The sequence below is a fragment of the Macrobrachium nipponense genome, chromosome 8 (assembly GCF_015104395.2).
Source record: "Macrobrachium nipponense isolate FS-2020 chromosome 8, ASM1510439v2, whole genome shotgun sequence".
Taxonomy (NCBI): domain Eukaryota; kingdom Metazoa; phylum Arthropoda; class Malacostraca; order Decapoda; family Palaemonidae; genus Macrobrachium; species Macrobrachium nipponense.
In genome coordinates, this window is record NC_087203.1 from 115,759,880 (window position 1) to 115,782,379 (window position 22,500).

Below are 22,500 nucleotides of genomic sequence, written 5' to 3' on the forward strand. Positions count from 1 at the left end.
TACCCGATCGGAATTGAACGATTTATCTAGAGAATTCGTAACAGTTACCAGGATTATGATACGTAGGACTTTATTTATTTATTTATTTATTTTTGTAGTTACAAAAAAAAGTGGGAGATTGATTTAGTTGTTTACCAAATAATTCCCGATTGGAATTGAAGGATTTATTTAGAGAATTCATAACGGTTACCAGGATTATGATATGGACGGGGATTTTTTTATTTATTTATTCTTTGTAGTTAAAAAAATGGGAGATTGATTTACTTGTTTACCAAAGAATACCTGATTAGAATTGAAGGATTTATTTAGAGAATTCATAACGGTTACCAGGATTATGATAATATGGACGTGGGATATTTTTTTATTTATCTATTTATTTATTTATTATTATCTGTAGTTACAAAAAAATGGGAGGTTGATTTAGTTATCTACCATATAATACCCGATTGGAATTGAAAGATTTATTTAGAGGATACATAACGGTTACGAGGATTATGATATGGACGGGGATTTTTTTTTTTTTTTTTTTTGTTTTTTTTTTTTTTTTTTTTAGTTACAAATAAATGTTCAATTTTGTTTTTTAGTGTTGAAGAGAGGAATACTTTACTTACGGATCATGATAATTTGGACGGGGATTATTTTTATTTTATTTTATTTTTTTATTTTTTTTTCGTAGTCACAAAAAATTTTTTACTTTTATTTCTTAGTGTTGAAGGAGGATTACTACTAACGGATTCCAGTGGGATTTACTCACATTTACTAGACGTAAAAGGGGGATTTGTAATGGGAATTATACGCCTGAATGAGATTACCGACAGATCTCAGTGTAGTTCAGTTTCAGTTGTAATATAGAAAGAGGGATTCATAATTAGGAATTACAGACCTGAAGAGGACAACCGACAGATCTCAGTGAGGTTCAGTTTCAGTTTAGATACAGAGTGGTGATTATAATAGGAATTGCGGGCCTGAAGGGAATTACCGACAGATCTCAGTGACGTTCCGTTTCAGTTATGAGACGCAGAAAGGGCTATTTATAATGGGAAGTATTGGCCTGAAGGGGACTACCGACAGACTTCAGCAAAAGTTCAGGTTCAGTTCAGATACAGAGTGGTGATTATAATGGGAATTATAGGCCTGAAAAGTATTACAGACAGATTGCAGTGAGGTACATTTTCAGTTGTGAGACAAAGAGGGTTTTTTTTCTATAATATTCTACACCGTTTCCGGGTTTGACTAAAGAGTGCATTCAAAAGTGACAAATCTTAAATTAATTTGGATTTTTTCCTAACATACAGACCTAGGGTCTTTGTTAAACAGTGCATTCAAAACGCCAAATTTGAAGTTAATAATAATAATAATAATAATAATAATAATAATAATTATAATATTAATAATAATAATAATAATAATAATAATAATAATAATAATAATAATAATAATAATAATAATAATAATAATATAGGTTTTACTGAAAATAACGGCTATTTTCAGCAGCGTTTATTTTGCATAGAGTTTTTCTATTTTTCTTATAACTGACTTTTCTTCTGTACTCAAATTAGTTATTAGAACGCCAAATGGAAAAGTCAGTAATAAGAAGAATAGAAAAACTTCTATACAAAATAAACGCGGCTGAAATAGCCATTATTAACGATAAAACCTGTCTTAATGAATGTCTTCTTCCAGTAAATTATTAATAATAATAATAATAATAATAATAATAATAATAATAATAATAATAATAATAATAATAATAATCAATAATAATAATAATAGTGACGTTGATTGACAAAATCAAGAAGAAAGTATCACTCATTGATGTCGCAATACCATGGGACACCAGTTTAGTTGAAGAAAGAGAGGGAAAAAATGGATAAGTATCAAGACTGAAAATTGAAATAAGAAGGATATGGGATATGCCAGTGGAAATTGTACCCATAATCATAGGAGCACTAGGCACGATCCCAAGATCCCAGAAAAGGAAATCTGGAAAAACTAGAGGCTGAAGTAGCTCCAGGACTCATGCAGAAGAGTGTGATCCTAGAAACGGCGCACATAGTAAGAAGTGATGGACTCCTAAGGAGGCAGGATGCAACCCAGGAACCCCACACTATAAATACCACCCAGTCTAATTAGAGGACTGTGATAGAGCAAAAAAAAAAAAATAATAATAATAATAATAATAGATTTTATTTCAGCTCAAGGCCATGTACACGTGGAATATACAAAGTGTAAACACAGTTGCTGAAGAGGTATAAATGATAGTATTCATAATCTTACTATAATAGGCGTTATGTCTGTCCGTCCGTCTGTCATTCAATCACGGCCAAACGGCTGTTCCGGTGGGCATGAAACGTGGCAGTGTTGTAGCGGGCACCCCTAAGATGGTTTATAATGGGGTTTCACCCTAACCACCTCCCCTCCCCCCATAAATTGCTACTAATGGTAATAACAGTAACAATATTGAGAATTGTAGTCATAAGCCACGGTTACCAGGGATGACACTAGATACAAAATCAATGGAAAAAAAAAAACAATTACAGTTATTTTACAGAGCACTTTGGACCTGCAACATATTTCTACATTTAATTTCTCCTTGGAACAAAGTGTCCGCAACCTTGCTGATAATTATAAGGGTATTTTGGCACCTGGCTATCTCTGGAAACAGTATAAAAGTTATGTATGTATGTACATATGTATGTGTGTATGTATGGATATTATATAATATATATATATATATATATATATATTATATATATATATATATATATATATATATATACATATCCTACATACACACACTACATATGTACATACATACATAACTTTTATACTGTTTCCAGAGATAGCCAGGTGCCATAAATATATATATATATATATATATATATATATATATATATATATATATATATATATATATATATATATATATATATATATATATATATATATATATATATATATATATATATATATATATATATATATATTTATAATTGAACTTATATACTTATTGATCCAGAGGTACAATAAAGTAAAAGATTGTGTCAATGATCAACAGCACGCAGAATACAAATGAACGGGAAACCTTACACCTCTCAAAGTGTAAAATGATCTCCTAGTATACACATGCATACAGGTACACATACATATGCAACACAAACATGTATAATCCATAAACATGCGCATAGCAGCTGTCGAAGAAGTCCTCGCTGATGTAACTGAGTACATCACCACACAGAGAGAGACTGGACTTTCAAATAATGGAAGCACGAAAGCAAATCATCTTTTAAAATGTTATTTGTTTATAAAGTCTTTACCTCATTCTTTGACCTATCCCTTCATAGTCCCTATTTCCATGAACGGTTCAGGTATTGACGAAAAAGGTTGAATAAATGCCCTGTTTTAAAAGGACTTTGAATTTCCAAAGATGTCAAGACATTCAGTCTTCTAGTGGACAAATATATAATGTTTACAAATCAGAACTCACAACTCACAACATAAAACAAGAATAATAATAATAATTATCATAACTTTGTAATTATAAATTTTCCATGTCTTTTGGTCCTTCAAAATTATCCCAATAAATATTTGCCCCCCAACCCCCCTTCTCATATTTCCATGCTTTTTTTTCAAAATAAAAGTGAGTGATTTTTCTATTTTCCTTTTCAGCGAGATATCACCAAGGTAAAGTGTCTTTTTCAATATTCCTCTAAAACTAACTTGACTTTTATTTATTTATAAATTTTTTTATTTCATTTTTCATTTACCGATAATTTAACTTGTGGCCCTATTCTCACAAAAAAGAGAAAAAAAAAACAGTTTCCCACTGAATGCTTCAAACGTTTTATTTTTATTTTTATTTATTTTTGCATTGTTCATAAACAGAATAAATTTGTCCTCTTAGCCTGAGACAAAAAAAAATCACAAACAATTCTAAAAACTAATTTTTTTTAGCATTTTCCATGCCCCAATAATAGAATTTAGGACCCTATTCTCAGAAAAAAAGTTCCCCAGTAAATGTTTCAAACTATTTTTCTTTCTTTTTTTATTGCTCATTTACCGATAATTCAATTTGTAAACCAATTATGAGAGAAAATTCCTAATAAATGCTTTAAACAATATTTTTTTTTTTTGCCATTGCTCATATACCGATAATAGTAGAATTTGTAATCTAATTCTGTGAGAAAAAAAAAGCTCCCATACGATCTATTTATTTATTCAATTATTTGCATTCTTCATATACCGATAATAGAATTTTTTTCTCGCGCATTCTTCATGTACCGATAATAGATTGTAACCAAATTCTGAGAAAAAAAAAAAAAAAGTTTCCCAACAAATGCTTCACACTATTATTATTGTTTTTTTTTTTTTTTTTGCATCGTTCATATACCGATAATTGAATTTTAATCCAATTTTGAAAAAAAAGTTTCTCAGTAAGTGATTCAAAACCTTTTTTTTTTTTGCATTGTTCATATACTGATAATTGAATCTGCGACCCTGTCCTTAGAAAAGACGTCCCATTAATACTTCAAACGATTATTTTTTTTTTCTTTTTTAGCATTTTTCATATAACAAAAATATATTTTTATCCTATCCTGAGAATACAAAATCTTCTTAATATATGCTTCTTTGTTTAATGCTTCCTGTGAATTACTTACAAAGGCATATTAACCTTTTGTGAATATTATGCAAATATTATTCTAAAATAAGAAACATGTAAAATGCATATATTTATTTGTACTGTTCACATACTAATGACTAAATTTGTGTCCCTGTCCTAAGAAAAAGTTTACCAATATATGCTTCTTATTTTAATGCTTCCCCAGAATTTCATACATAAGCATCTTCCACTGTTTGTGGGAATAATTATAATTATTAATAAGAATAATAGGAAACATAAATCTTTTAAAAAACGCAAATTGGAGAACAAATATATTGAAAAAAATATATGCTTTTGAATATCATTGTGTGTGTGTTTTTTTTTTTTTTTTTAGTTTCAAAGGTGAATACTGATCTTTTCATCGGTAAAATATGAACTGGAGAACAATCAAATTTAAAAGCATAAATTTTGAATATATATGTTTTGCAATATACAATGCTTTTGAACATAATTTTGAATATAATTGCTCTCCAGTTTTTTTTCTTTAACTTTCAGAGGTCGATAACGATCTAATATCGACCTTTGATTTTTAAAATGATTTTGCATATAATAGCTCTCCAGTTTGTGGTTCTTTTCTTTTTTTTTTTTGCTTAGTTTCAATTTTTTTTCCAAAGGTCGATACTGATTTTTTATCGACCTTTGAAACTTAATAAAAAAAACTGGAGAGCAATTACATTCAAAATCATACAATTACATTCAAAATAATATTCAAAAGCACATATTGTAGAAAATATATGTTCAAAATTTATGCTTTTGAATATGACTGCTCTCGAGTTTATGTTTATTGATAAAAAGATCAGTATCGACCTTTGAAACTTGAAAAAAAAACACAAAATGGGGAACAAATATATTCAAAATATATGCCTCTGAATATAAATGCTCTCCAGTTTCTGTTTTTTTTAATGGTAGATAATAATCTTTTATTCATTTTTACTTTAAAAGGTCGATACTGATTAATTATTTATTTCTACTTTAAAAGGTTGATACTGATCTATTATTCATTTTTACTTTAAAAGGTCGATACTGATCTATTATTCATTTTTACTTTAAAAGGTCGATACTGATCTATTATTCATTTTTACTTTAAAAGGTCGATGTTGACCTAATATCAATAAACATCTACAACGCATACAATTACATTCAACGCAAATATCAAATGGGCATTTGCGTACACAGGTCAAGCAAATATATGTAGCAGATGCAATGCTAAATTCGAACTTAATAATACTGGCGTCTAATTCACACGTTCTAAAAAAACCTTTTAGAAAGACTGAAGGGAAAAGATAAAACAAAAGTACAAATACCTTTCTTTTGTTATGAACAAAACGGGACTAAAGCATTCAATAGTCTGAGCTTTTTAAAAGCAATCATAGAGTTTTTAATAATAATAATAATAATAATAATAATAATAATAATAATAATAATAATAATAATAATAATAATAATAATAAGCATTCAACAGTGTACTTTTTAAAAGCAATCATAGAGTTTTTAAAATAATTAATAATAATAATAATAATAATAATAATAATAATAATAATAATAATAATAATAATAATAATAATAATAATAATAATAATAGAGCACTGGGGCAATATCTGAAAACCAGTGAAGACGAGTGGCTAAAGAGTTGCATAGGAAGAAGGATAATAAAAGTAGACGAAGACCCAGAAATATACAGAGACTGGAGAAAGACAGAAAGAACAGAGGACTGGCACAACAAACCAATGCACGGGCAATACATGAGACAGACTAAAGAACTAGCCAGCGATGACAATTGGCAATGGCTACAGAGGGGAGAGCTAAAGAAGGAAACTGAAGGAATGATAACAGCGGCACAAGATCAGGCCCTAAGAACCAGATATGTTCAAAGTACGATAGACGGAAATAACATCTCTCCCATATGTAGGAAGTGCAATACGAAAATGAAACCATAAACCACATAGCAAGTGAATGCCCGGCACTTGCACAGAACCAGTACAAAAAGAGGCATGATTCAGTGGCAAAAGCCCTCCACTGGAGCCTGTGCAAGAAACATCAGCTACCTTGCAGTAATAAGTGGTACGAGCACCAACCTGAGGGAGTGATAGAAAACGATCAGGCAAAGATCCTCTGGGACTATGGTATCAGAACGGATAGGGTGATACGTGCAAACAGACCAGACGTGACGTTGATTGACAAAGTCAAGAAGAAAGTATCACTCATTGATGTCGCAATACCATGGGACACCAGAGTTGAAGAGAAGAGAGGGAAAAAATGGATAAGTATCAAGATCTGAAAATAGAAATAAGAAGGATATGGGATATGCCAGTGGAAATCGTACCCATAATCATAGGAGCACTAGGCACGATCCCAAGATCCCTGAAAAGGAATCTAGAAAAAACTAGAGGCTGAAGTAGCTCCAGGTCTCATGCAGAAGAGTGTGATCCTAGAAACGGCACATATAGTAAGAAAAGTGATGGACTCCTAAGGAGGCAGGATGCAACCCGGAACCCCACACATAAATACCACCCAGTCGAATTGGAGGACTGTGATAGAGCAAAAAAAAAAAAAAATAAAAAAAAAAAAATAACTTAAATAAATAATAATAATAATAATAATTAATAATAATAATGAATGAAAGTAATGAATAAAATAATAATAACTAATAATGAATGAATAATACCATTCAACCAGTCTGTACTTTTTAAAAGCAATCACTAGAGTTTTTAATTTTAATATAATAAGAATAATAATAATAATAATAATAATAATAATAATAATAATAATAATAATAATAATGGGAATTCGAACACCAAACACCACCAGCCCCCACAACCCAACCCAACAGAAACCAAAACAGCAACCTCCTTGGAAAAGGCGCCTGGAAAAGCAAATCATGGTGATGAGATCTGACTTGAGTAAACTGAAAGAGATGGCAGAAAAAAGAAAAAAGGCTAAGAAGCAAGAAAAACAAGGGAGGAACTCAACGAGAAATACAAAGTACAAGAGAGGGGACTAAACAACACAATAGAAGATGTAAAACAGAGGCTTAAGGGCCAAAGCACATAAGATCCAACGGTACATGAACAGGAATAAGGGATACCAACAGAACAAACTATTCGGTAACCACCAGAAAAGACTATACAACCAACTAAGAGGGGAAGACAACCACCCCAGAAATTCCTGAAGCCGAACCAAGTAAGAGACTCTGGGAAAACATATGGAGCAATCCGGTATCACACAACAAACATGCAACATGGCTCCAGGAAGTCAAGGGAAGAACGAACAAAAGGGAGAATAAAAACGAAAGATTCAACAGACCAGCACGACCGACAACAGTCAGACACCAACTAAAGAAATGCCAAACTGGAAAGCCCCAGGTCCCGATGAAGTCCATGGATACTGGCTCAAAAGCTTCAAGGCCCTACACCCACGAATAGCAGAACAACTCCAGCATTGTATCTCAAATTCACAAGCACCAAATGGATGACCACAGGAAGAACCATCCTTAGTACAAAAAGACAAGAGTAAGGGAAATATAGCCAGTAACTACAGGCCTATCACCTGCCTACCAATAATGTGGAAGTTACTAACAGGTATCATCAGTGAAAGGCTATACAACTACCTAGAGGAGACAAACACCATCCCCCACCAACAGAAAGGCTGCAGAAGGAAGTGTAGGGGCACAAAAGACCAGCTCCTGATAGACAAAATGGTAATGAAGAACAGTAGGAGAAGGAAAACCAACCTAAGCATGGCATGCATAGACTATAAGAAAGCCTTCGACATGATACCACACACATGGCTAATAGAATGCCTGAAAATATATGGGGCAGAGGAAAATACCATCAGCTTCCTCAAAAATACAATGACGCAACTGGAATAACCAATACTTACAAGCTCTGGAATAAGACTAGCAGAGGTTAATAATCAGAAGAGGGATCTTCCAGGGCGACTCACTGTCCCCACTACTCTTCGTAGTAGCCATGATTCCCATGACAAAAGTACTACACAAGATGGATGCCGGGTACCAACTCAAGAAAAGAGGCAACAGAATCAACCATCTGATGTTCATGGACGACATCAAGCTGTATGGTAAGAGCATCAAGGAAATAGATACCCTAATCCAGACGTAAGGATTGTATCTGGGGACATCAGGATGGAGTTTGGAATAGAAAATGCGCCTTAGTCAACATACAAAAAGGCAAAGTAACGAGAAACTGAAGGGATAAAGCTACCAGATGGGAGCAACATCAAACACATAGATGAGACAGGATACAAATACCTGGAATAATGGAAGGAGGAGATATAAAACACCAAGAGATGAAGGACACGATCAGGAAAGAATATATGCAGAGACTCAAGGCGATACTCAAGTCAAAACTCAACGCCGGAAATATGACAAAAGCCATAAACACATGGGCAGTGCCAGTAATCAGATACAGCGCAGGAATAGTGGACTGGACGAAGGCAGAACTCCGCAGCATAGATCAGAAAAACCAGGAAACATATGACAATACACAAAGCACTACACCCAAGAGCAAATACGGACAGACTATACATAACACGAAAGGAAGGAGGGAGAGGACTACTAAGTATAGAGGACTGCGTCAAACATCGAAAACAGAGCACTTGGGCAATATCTGAAAACCAGTGAAGACGAGTGGCTAAAGAGTGCATGGGAAGAAGGACTAATAAAAGCAGACGAAGACCCAGAAATATACAGAGACAGGAGAAAGACAGAAAGAACAGAGGACTGGCACAACAAACCAATGCACGGACAATACATGAGACAGACTAAAGAACTAGCCAGCGATGACAATTGGCAATGGCTACAGAGGGGAGAGCTAAAGAAGGAAACTGAAGGAATGATAACAGCGGCACAAGATCAGGCCCTAAGAACCAGATATGTTCAAAGTACGATAGACGGAAATAACATCTCTCCCATATGTAGGAAGTGCAATACGAAAAATGAAACCATAAACCACATAGCAAGTGAATGACGGCACTTGCACAGAACCAGTACAAAAAAGAGGCATGATTCAGTGGCAAAAGCCCTCCACTGGAGCCTGTGCAAGAAACATCAGCTACCTTGCAAGTAATAAGTGGTACGAGCACCAACCTGAGGGAGTGATAGAAAACGATCAGGCAAAGATCCTCTGGGACTATGGTATCAGAACGGATAGGGTGATACGTGCAAACAGACCAGACGTGACGTTGATTGACAAAGTCAAGAAGAAAGTATCACTCATTGATGTTGCAATACCATGGGACACCAGAGTTGAAGAGAAAAGAGAGGAAAAATTGGATAAGTATCAAGATCTGAAAATAGAAATAAGAAGGATATGGGATATGCCAGTGGAAATTGTACCCATAATCATAGGAGCACTAGGCACGATCCCAAGATCCCTGAAAAGGAACCTAGAAAAACTAGAGGCTGAAGTAGCTCCAGGACTCATGCAGAAGAGTGTGATCCCAGAAACGGCACACATAGTAAGAAGAGTGATGGACTCCTAAGGAGGCAGGATGCAACCCGGAACCCCACACTATAAATACCACCCAGTCGAATTGGAGGACTGTGATAGAGCAAAAAAAAAAAAAAAAAAAAAAAAAAAAAAAAAAAAAAAAAAAAAAAAAAAAAAAAAAAAAAAAAAAAATAATAATAATAATAATAAAATTTCTCTTCATGTATGGTAAACGCATACGCTGATATCAGTAACGAAACCGCGTAAAATGTTCTGTAGTACATTTGAAAATATCAAACCAAGAACTACACTCTATGTACAGTAATACTTCCTAAGACATTTCGGTATATCAGGATTGAATTCTCCTCTAAAGAGTTAATTGTGTTACAAGGCAAAGGAAATTCAATTCAATAGATTTTATAGATTTTATAGACCTTTATATTCGTAAACAGAAGGCTTGTTTAAAACCACTTGCCACTTCAATTTTTTATAAGTGAAAGGGACCTCCCTACTTGCAAGACTTGCTTTTAATACGAAAGTATCTTTTCCTGGTTTATTGGAATTTTTAATAAAGCCACAATAATTTTTTTCAAGTAATTCCTATATAAAGCATGTTTATGTTCCCTCAGTCTTTCGCGAAAGGACTTTCATTAGAAAAGTTTTGCAAACAAGGCTTACTTTTCCTTGACTTTCTACAAAAAGAAAGGTCAACTTGCATTAGAAAAGGCTTACAATCAAGGCTTACTTTTCCTTGACTTTCTACAAAAAGAAAGGTCAACTTGCATTAGAAAAGGCTTACAATCAAGGCTTACTTTTCCTTGACTTTCTACAAAAAGGTCAACTTGTATAAGAAAAGTACAATCAAGGCTTACGTTTCCTTTACTTTCTACAAAAAGAAAGGTAAACTTGTATTAGAAAAGTACGATCAAGGCCTACTTTTCCTTTACTTTCTACAAAAAGAAAGGTCAACTTGTAATAGAAAAGTAGGATCAAGGAATACTTTTCTTTACTTTCTACAGAAAGAAAGGTCAACTTGTATTAGAAAAGTACAATCAAGGCCTTCTTTTCCTTTACTTTCTACAGAAAGAAAGGTCAACTTGTATTAGAAAAGGCCTACAATCAAGGTTTACTTTCTACAGAAAGAAAGATCAACTTGTACTAGAAAAGTACAATCAAGGCTTACTTTTCCTTTGCTTTCTACAAAATTACTTTCTACAAAATAAAAGGCCCACTTGTACTAGAAAAAGGCTTACAAACTAAGGCCTACTTTTCATTACTTTCCTCATTAGAATAGGCTTACAAACAAAGCCTACTTTTCATTACTTTATAACAAAAAAAGGCAAAACTTTTATTAGAACTAAGGCCTACTTTTCATTAAATTCTTTATTAGAAAAGGCTTGCAAACAAAGCCTACTTTTCATTACTTCCTACAAAGAGAAAGGGCACAACTTGTACTAGAAAAAGACTTACAAACTTAAGCCTACTTTTCATCACTTTATTAAAAGGATTCCAAACAGTCTACTTTTCATTACTTTCTACATAGAGAAAGGGCACAACTTGTACTAGAGAAAGACTTACAAACTTAGGACTACTTTTCATTACTTTCTACATAGAGAGAGAGCACAACTTGTACTAGAGAAAGACTTACAAACTTAGGACTACTTTTCATTACTTTATTAGAAAAGGCTTCCAAACAAAGCCTACTTTTCATTACTTTCTACAAAGAGAAAGGGCACAACTTGTACTAGAAAAAAAAAAGGCTTACAAACAAAGGCCTATACTACTTTTCATTGCTTTTTCAAAATGAAAGTATTCAGAGAGAGTTCCTTAGGGGCATATTCCTATACTGCAAGCCCCTGAGGTTACATCAAACTGTTTGGAGGGCTAAATCGAAATTAGGGAGGAGGAGGAGTAGGTGGAGGAGTAGGTGGAGGTGACGGGATGGGGGGGGGGGGGGGGGGGGGGGGGGGGGGGTGGGGCATAGAGAGAATAGGCCCGCCCACCACCACCCAGCAGTCAGTCCCGAGAGGGATCGGATTTCAGGATGGGTGTGGGAAGGACATCACAGCTTCCAATATACAGACAGGAAATTGTCTTGGCTTTTTAATTAGAGGTTCATTAAGGGGCAAGACTGGGCCGCCACCACCAACACAAGCTTTCCATTACAGGTGGGTTTCCCGATAAGGGTCCGTCATTAGTCATAACTTATCCATAACGGGGGGTTTGGGGGGGGGGTTGGGGGGGGGGGGGAGGGGGCTGGTTGGATGATAATTCACGGGTGAGTCTGTCGCATTCCGCGACCTCCCTCCCTCCCGCGGGCGGAAATCCTCCGCAGGTCTGTGTACTGTTTTGGCCTCTGCGGATAAACGGTTTTTTTTTAGGGTTCGATCATCATCATCATTATCATCATCATCATCGCCAGGACGTCTTGTCTACTGGGTCGCAGAACTTCCGCTTCGAATTGGTGGTTCGATTGTGGCTCAATCTGGTTGATCGATCTCATGGCTCGATCTGGTGGCTCAACTGGTAACTTGATCTTATGGCTCGATCTGATAGTTCGATCTCGGTGTAATGATTCGATCTGGTGGCTCGATCTGATTGCTCGATCTGGTGGCTCGGTCTGACAGCTCGATCTCATGGCTTGTTCTTATGCCTCGATCTGATAGTTCGATCTCGTGGCTCGGCGTAATGATTCGATATGAAGGCTCGATCTGGTGGCTCGACCTCATGAATCAATCTGATGGGTCGATCTGATGACTCGATCTGATGACTCGATCGCACTGGATGCTGTTGATGACCCTCTTCGCTTTCTCTTATCTCGATGGAATGTTTATGGAGGAAAACCGGAACTCTGGGTGGGGGGGAGGGGGGAGGGGGAGGGGGTGGGGAGGAAGGGTCCAACTCCCTAAAAAAAAAAAAAAAAAGTAGACGGAAAGATCAAAAGAAAATCTATCATTAATTAAAGATATTAGTTAGGATAAATTCCACGTTATCGAACGGTCTAATTAATGAAACATCCAAATAAGTCTACACTTCGAAATGAAAATTAATTAACTCTATATATATATATATATATATATAGTATTATATATATCTATATATATAAGATATATATATATATATATATCTATCTGTGAAATATTATCTGGTAAACAAAATTCCATTTAATAAAAGGAGCCCATAAAAACCCGAAAATGTAGAAAGTTGATGCTCTGAAATATATCATTAAACCTTCTACATACGTATATATATATATATATATATATATATATATATATATATACTATATATATATATTATATATATATATATTATATATATATATATATATATATATATATATATAATATATATATATATATATATATATATTATATATATTCTAAATTACAAATATATTGCACATTCATGCAACGTATCTTGAAGGCCACAAAATCAACGCAAATAATCAGTTTCTCTACTTAACATCCAAGACCCTTTATCAATTCATTTATCCCTTTACACCTAAACCAACTCACCACATTCTCTTTTATATACTTCCGTTTCCAATGGATACTTTCGCAATTGTTTTTTTTTTCTCCTTTCTCATTTTTTTCCCCATTTCCTTTCGTTAAGTTTCCCGACAATGGGAGCCAGTCGGTCACATTATCAGATAAAACTGGGCGTCGAGGAAGCAGAAATCACTGGAGACAGAGAATCTGATTATTCAATAGCCAGTTCCATTACCTCGGTCACGCTATCATGACTATTCTCTCTCTTTCTCTAATTGCTGTTATTTTTTTCTTCTTTTTGTGGAGGGGTATTATCTGCTAATTATGAGAGATGCACTTAGGACGGTACCGTTGTTTTATAGATTGAGTTCGGGAATCGAGATTGAAATCCAGGGTTCTTTTGATGGTGTTTGAATGGTGTTGTGGTTTCGATTGATTGCAAGCAGTTAAATTTAAAATGCAACATATATTTTGTTTGGGTCTGATGTATTGCAAACACGTCAGTTCAAAATGCAGCCTTTTATCTTACTTGGCTCTGATGTACTGTAAACAAATTAGGTTGAAATACAACATATATTTTGTAACGGCTCGTTTTACCGTCACCAAAATACACTATTCAGTTTCTTAAAGTATCCATATAACACCGATATGAAGTCCACAATAGGGTGGAATCATACCAAAAACTAAATAATCAAAGTGCAAGGATGAATTCAAGAGGGGGGGGAGTAAACAATAATGAAAGGCGCATGAAAGTACTAAAAAATTTCAAAGTACTCAAGTACAAACACTTGACCAAAGATCGAAAGTTTTTAAATGAAAACCTTTTTCAAATCACCACCAACTGGAAATTGAAAATGCAACCTATATTTTGTTTGCATCTGATGCATTGTAAACACATCAGTTTACGATGAAACTTATATTCTGCTTGGCTCTGAAGATGATGAAACAATTATCTGGTTGGTTCTGGTGGGCATCGTAAACAAAGCAGTTTAAGGTACAATCTGTACTTTGTTTGGCTATGATGCATTGTAAACACACCAATTTAAAATTAAACTTTTTTTTGGTTCTAATTCATTGTAATTAAAGCAGTTTAAGGTACCATCTATATTTTGCTTGGGTCTGGTGCACTGTAAACAAATCAGTTTAAGATGCAAACTATATTTTGCTTGGCTCTGGTGCACTGTAGACACATCAATTTAAAATAAAGCTTATATTCTGTTTGGCTCTGATGCACTACAAACAAATCAGTTTAAGTTGCAACCTACATTTTGTTTGCTTCTGGTGCACTGTAATCAGTTCAGTTTAAGATGCAACCTGTATTTTGCTTGGCATACATACAATTGTAAACATATCATCTTCATATGCAACTTCTATTCTTCCGTCAAAGCTGTAAGATAGAGTTAAACATATAATTAACATAGAAGTCGTTTAAAAGACCACGGTGTTTTGTCTAGAGTAATTTTAATAAATAAATGAGAAAAACAATGTTAAGCCATAAACATGGAGTTGACAGTTGATATATATATATATATATATATATATATATATATATATATATATATATATATAGATATATATATGTATATAGTTATATATATATACATATTGTTCATACCTTAACGGAGATTATTTAACGAATTAACGACAGTCGCCTTTGCTAGCATATGCCAGGAGTTTTAATTTGTGAATTTTCTATGGTAGCACTTACAAACACTTATCATAACATGCTGTTTAAATCTCAAATACAAATATCTATAAGTGTCCTAATTCTAAGCGTACCTAGAACAGCTGTCCTAGAGGAATCTTCATAGTCACAAATCATAAAATAATTTTCATAATTACCTCGCACTAAACGCAGCTGAGAGAGAGAGAGACGAGAGAGAGAGGGGGAGGGGGGAGAGAGAGTGGAGGGAAGGAGAGAGAGAGGAGGAGAAGAGAGAGAGAGAGCTATTCTGTTTGAATTCTATTTTATCCATTTAAAAAGATGACTTTCTCATATGACTCAATTTTATGATTTCGTCGCACAAAACCGCTGTGCGTACTAGATAGATAGATAGATAGATAGATAGAGAGAGAGAGAGAGAGAGAGAGAGAGAGATTCCCTTCCCTATCCCCTGACCCCCCAAGCTTCCGGAAAAGATTCCCAAGAGAAAATTCCTGACGGGAATACTCTCCCCTACAACTAAATAGTTCCCGATACATCCCAAACTAGCCTAGCTTAGAGAAAGAGAGAGAGAGAGAGAGAGAGAGAGAGAGAGAGAGAGAGAGAGAGAGAGAGTGGATTCCCGTTTACAGGAACATCTCCTATACCCACACACACCCGGAGCTTACAAAAAAAAAAAAAAAAAAAAAAAAAAAAAAAAAAAAAAAAAAAAAAATCCAAAATTCCAAGAGAAAATTCCCGACGGGAATTCTCTCTCCCCTGCTGCTAGTTCCCGATACATACCAAACTAGCGTCCCAAACTGGCTGGGCTAGTTTGTCGGACCCGATTTACGGCGGAAGTTCGCCCGTGTTAGGGAGCAAACTCAGCCTGTTCAGGTGAGCTGTGCCACCATTTGCATTTATTCCGACGGGCAATCACGCCCCCCCCCCCCACCCCCCCCCCCCCCCCGTTTTTTTTTTCAATGCGCAGCGGTCGGGGGGTGGGGGGGGGGTGGGGGGGGTGGGGTGAAGAGGGCTAATTTCGTTTTAAGGTGGAGAAATAACGGGCTTAAGGAATGTGGGGCCTAGCCACAATTTTAAGTAAAATCTTCAGGTTGCCGACCGTATTTTATGTAAGAATACAGAAATGACGTACAGTCCCCACGGTATTATTTAATAATAAAAAATAAAAAATATATATATTTTAAGTTACCAACCGTATTCTACGTAGATAAACAGTAAACACGTATTACCCTCCTCACATGGCAATTTCTACAATTAACGTAAACACCAACAACAACAACAACAAAATATACATTTTTATAAATTAATTCTCAGCTACTTTTCTCTTATTAGTCACAAAGGCGCTGAGATACGAGGTAGCATGTTGCAAACTCATTAGAAGTGTTGAGCAGGCTTGCAATGGTTGGCTTATTAGCATGCAGTTGTACATTGCAATTCTCTGACATTATGTTGGCCCCCCCCCACCCCCCCCAACCCCCACCTTTTTTTTTTTTTGGTCTTTACGTTGAGAATAAAGAATGCTAACACAAATTACACGATAAGCAGTATGAATGTGCTTTTCACTAGCAATGCATGAGTTAATTACGAATGATCTTAAAATGCTTATGAAATCAAGGGATTTATTATAAATGAACATAAAAGTACTCATTCATTCAAGGGTTTACAATGTAAATGAAAAATGAATGAATTCACGAGTTTACAGAGTAAATGAAAAATATATGCATCCACGTAAATGAAAAATGGATGAATTTATTACCAATTATCTTAAAAGACTTATGAATACACGAGTTTACAGCGTAAATGAAAAAATTTATGAAGTCATTACAAATTATATTAAGATACGAATTCAGGGTTTACAGCGTAAATGAAAAATGCATGAATTCATTACAAATGAACATAAAATACTCATTAATTCAAGGGTTTATAGAGTAAATGAAAAATGTATGAATTCCCGAGTTTACAGCGTAAATTAAAAATAAATGAATTTATTACAAATGACATTAAATTACTTACGAATTCGACGGTTTACGGCGCAAATGGAAAACTATAACAAAATAATTAAAACCAACAGAAATAATTGCAAGTTACTGAAATGAGCATTGCCTTTTAATTCTAACTTCTTGGCCGCTCGCAATGAAATAGTTGAGTATAAGCTAAATCCTTATTTAAAGCTAAATATTTACTAAATACTTCACTTCTGCCAAAAAACAAAAAATATTAATCTTATTCATTCACCGATGTTCGTACGCAATGGAAAGGTTTTCCACAGGACATGCACATCCATGCAATAATAATAATAATAATAATAATAATAATAATAATAATAATAATAATAATAATAATAATGCTGGAAACAGACCTTCTTTCAAACATGTTTTATTGAAAATAATGAAAGAATTTACTGAACTGATTTTATGCAAAATTGAGAGAATTTTGTATAAAATCAATTCTGAAAAACTCTGCCATTATATTCAATAAAATAAAATAATAATAATAATAATAATAATATTAATAATAATAATAATAATAATAATATTAAACCTATAACTCTGCATATTTTGCAATATTAAATATTTCTAAGAGACACGTTGATTATATTTGTATTCTACACCAAAATCGAAGAATGAAAGAACAAGGTGGAAGAGGAAATACGCTCAACTGTATGAGAGAGAGAGAGAGAGAGAGAGAGAGAGACGAGAGAGAGAGAGAGAGAGAGATAATGACAGCCCAGGTAAAAATGACTTAGATTCCACGATTCCTCTCCCAAGTGCCCAAACCAACCCGTAGGCGACGCAGAAGAACAAGATGAAGAAGAAAAAGAGGAGGAAGAAGAAGTAGTACCCAGGAGCAATGTTTACATTTCTGGAGGTCGGAGAGAGGGGGGGAGAGGGAAGGGTAGGGGGACTGGAAGGGAGGGGATGGCGGTTGGGCGGTGAGGGTAGGGGAATGAAGGAGAGTGTAATAGATGGGGAAGGGAAGGGGATGGGGAGGGGAAGGGGAGGGTAAGGAAGGGGATGGGAGGGAGGAGGAGGGAGGGAGGGGGAAAGGGGAGGGTCGGTGCGGGAGGGTAGGGGAATGAAGAGGGGAGTAGGAGTGAGGGAAAGGGGAGGTGGAGGGGAGGGTCGGTAGGGGTGGGGAGGGGAATGAAGGGGAGGGTAAGGGAAGGGGAGGGGAATGAAGGGGAGTGGAGGATAGGAGAATGAGAGGGGAGTGCAGTGAAGTGGAAGGGGAAGGGAGGAGTGGAGGAGGAGGGGGAAGGGTAGGAGAAGGGAAGGATAGAGGGGAGTGGTTGGACCACGGACTGGAAGGTGTATGGAAGTCGGTGCTGGAAGAGGAAGGGAAAGGGAGGAGGGAGGAGGGAGGAGGGAGATGGAAAGGGGAGTTTGTTGGGCCAAGGGCCGCCGCGCCGGAAGGTGTATGGGAAGGTGTTTTGAGCGCGCGGACTGGAAGGGCGGGCTTCCAGACCTCTGGAAACCGTCTTCGCGTCTCTCGTCTCCACTCGCTCGCGGGCGGACTTTGGTCCCCTTGGGTTACAGAGGGAAATCTCCACCATATTTTCCTCGCCTTTTGAGTAATGGGAGGAGGATTTGATTTGTGGGTATTTCGCCTTCTTCTTCTTCTTCTTCTATTCCAAAAAGAGTTTTGTAATTAATGTCTTCCTTTTGTACACGCGCCCGTCATAAATCTCCAACAAAAATCCGAGAATAAGAGATTCCCGAACGAAAGAACACACAGACACACACACACACACACACACACACACACCCCTACATCGAGGGTTTCAAAAAAGGCTGCCCAATATAAATTTCGACCTCGAACAATGACTTGGCGTAAATGATTACATTCACAAAAAAAAAAAAAAAAAAACATTTACTGTAACAACTTGCTTATCTTTATATGTCAAAAATATATATCCCGAAAAAGACGGCAAAAATTTTTTCATTTTCTATGATAAATTGCTTATTTTAATGTAAAAAAATAACACTTTTCTCCGAAAAAGACGCATAAAACTTTCAATTATTGTAATAAAAAAAAACTTTCGCGAAAAACACACAAAAAGTTTCATTTACTGTAATACAATAAATTTTCCCTTAAAAAGATACACAAAACAAAGTTCATTTATTGTAATAACCTGCTTATCTAAATATATTAAGAAAACAAAAACCATGTTCTCATAAAAATCACAAAACGTTCATTCAACGTAATAAGAAAAAATAATTTCCCCGAAAAACAAAATAAATTAAAATTCCTGTACTTGCTAATCTAAATATATAAAAAAACACTTTCCCGAAAAACATTAAAAATTCATTTACCGTAATAAGTTGCATATCCAAATAGATAAATAAAAATTTTCCCTAGAAAAAAAACCGCTCATATTATAGTAATAATTTGCTTATCCAAACATAAGGGAAAAAATTCAGAAAAAGAAAAAAAATCCAGAAAAAGACAAAAAATCCAGAGACAAAAAAAATTAATTAATTAATTAAAATGTTCACTTACTATCATATCTTCCTTATGTAAACACATTACAAGTATAACATTGTCCCTCATAATAAGAGGGGAGGAATTCACATTATTGTTGTTAAATCAGGGAAATAAATCAGACACAAAAGAGAACGTATCAATAATGACATTATTCTCAGCATCTTTAACTTTTTGGTAGCGATGCATTCCAGTGCATAAGATACTGTACAGGTATCGTGGTTTTACACTAAATAAAACACTAACACTCAGGAATTCCAATCACTATAACCCCAACATACATCAGATTCCATCCTATAACCTCTGAAGGTAAACATTTTATGACATTTTTAACAACATTCATAAGACTTTTGCAACATAGGATAGGAAAAATATATCTTTGAAGTAAGATGTTTTAATCAGTCAGATAACATATGTTTATAATTTAAATTTCTTTTATCAATGAAATATGCTGAATTCTTTCGTTAAAGAGGATGTTTTAATCTGTAACTAAGACGTCTGTGATTAATTTAATTAATGTTTATTTATAGCAAGCGAAATCTGATTTTATTCGGGTGACTAGTCTAGTAACTAAATTATCAATTAATCTGTACTGCAAGAATTGTGTAGAAAATTATTGAAATGTTCGGGAAGTATAATTTAACAGCAAACTATCTAGAACAATTCATTAGTGTTTGTGTGTATTTATGCTATTAATTAGTACAACGAATATTAAAACAAAAGGTAAACAGAAAATATTTCTATATCAAAACTTATTCCAATCATTAATTTGCATGTGTCCACTTCCGACAGAGACAGAGAAAGGAAACCCGTATCCTTCCTCACCCTAATCTTCTCAGATTCTTCTTCTTCCTCTTCCTCTTCTTCCTCCTCCTCCTCCTCCTCCTCATTACCATCCCTACACACCCCTCTCCCCTTCCCTTTCCCCCCCCTTCACCACCCTTAAATCAATGATTGCCAGACCCTACTATGATGAGTCACTGGCGTAAGGCCACAATACTTATCTCTCTCGGTATTCGTCACTTCAACGCAAGCCCAGTGTCTTCTGACGCTCCAGGCTAAATGAGCAGTTTTGAATACGTATTTGGCATCAGCGGGTTATCTCAACAATGAACTCGAAAGTATATCTCTGGGGGGCTGTCTGTCTTTCACTGTATACATATCGTTTTTAATAATAAGTCTGCTTTAAGTTTCCCTGCACGAATAGACGTACTTTTAATGTATGCATGCACACTTATTGCGTATATGTGTGTATGTATATATATATATATATATATATATATATATATATATATATATATATATTGACATAATTCAGTTTTAGCCTTTCAGTACTTTTAATTAATTTATTATACAATTTCCCCTTACAATTCCCTGACGATGCGACCACGAAACCCGAAACGTAGGAACCAATAAAAGAATTACGAGTCCCCAGCGTATTCCTGCCCTTGACCGCGCAATATGATATACATATATATATATATATATATATATATATATATATATATATATATATATATATATATATATATATATAAAATACAAGCATACAGACACATAAAGAATTGGATTTGATCGCGACCTCGATCAAATCAGACTTCACGAGAAACACGAAGATTAGAGCAATTATCCAATCAATCAGGACACGTGTTCCTGAGTAATGATATTTTTTACGATATTAAGTTTAACGGAGCGCTTATCAAAATGGCAGGCAGACATTAGTATTGCTTGCTGTCAATTGATATTTTCAAAGCGATTTTTTTAAAAACATCTGTTTTCAGCCTAATTTCCTGAGAATATTATTATTATTATTATTATTATTATTATTATTATTATTATTATTATTATTTATTATTATTATTACTTTCAGAGCAATTTGTAAAGGTGTGTTTATAGCCTACTTTGCTTGGAAGGGTATTATTATTATTGTTATTATATTATTATTATTATTAGATTATTATTATTATTATTATTATTATTATTTAGTATTATTATATTACTTAACAAATCAAGTGATACTTTCAAAGCGATTTTTAAAGGTGTGTTTTCAGCCTAATTTTCTTAGAAGAATATTATTATTATTATTATTATTATTATTATTATTATTATTATTATTATTATTATTATTGTTGTTATTATTATTATTATTATTATTATTATTATTATTACTTTCAGAGCAATTTGTAAAGGTGTGTTTATAGCCTACTTTGCTTGGAAGGGTATTATTATTATTATTATTATTATTATTATTATTATTATTATTATTATTATTATTATTATTATTATTATTATGTCTGTTCTTGACATTTCTGCTGCATACGTCACTGATTGTATTTACCATCTGTGTTCCAAAGGATGAATAAAGATGAAAAATCAAACGTATCGAAGGAAGACGTAACTCTCAAAGAATATTTATAAAAAGAATACTCTCATAATTAGGGAGTATTCAATGAGAGGATGATCTCTAAATCGGATGGAAGATGGAGGGGAAATGGAGGTATTGGCTTCATTGGCTTGGCAATTATATATCAGGTTAAATTCAGAGAAACAAATTCAAATTACTGGTTAGAAAAAGACATTTATATATTACAAATAAGCGATACACACGAAATCACGGAAGTTAGGAACGTGATAAATCCATAAATAAAGATATATGCCACGAGGAAAAATAAACAACGGGGTATCCGTGAGATCTTTCGACGTTCAAACATCCTTTACTTAGCAGATGAACATCTGCTAACGTAAAGGACGTTT

The 22,500-nt window shown here is 34.4% G+C and overlaps 1 protein-coding gene across 1 annotated transcript in view; it reads left to right on the forward strand.

Moving 5' to 3' along the window:
* LOC135222968 (homeotic protein proboscipedia-like) overlaps positions 1-22,500 on the forward strand; it is a 244,038-nt gene that overhangs the window by 28,278 nt on the left and 193,260 nt on the right. Inside the window, exon 2 of the mRNA XM_064261448.1 lies at positions 3,670-3,684. Coding sequence (XP_064117518.1) covers positions 3,670-3,684 — 15 coding nt within the window. The remainder of the gene's footprint in view (positions 1-3,669; positions 3,685-22,500) is intronic.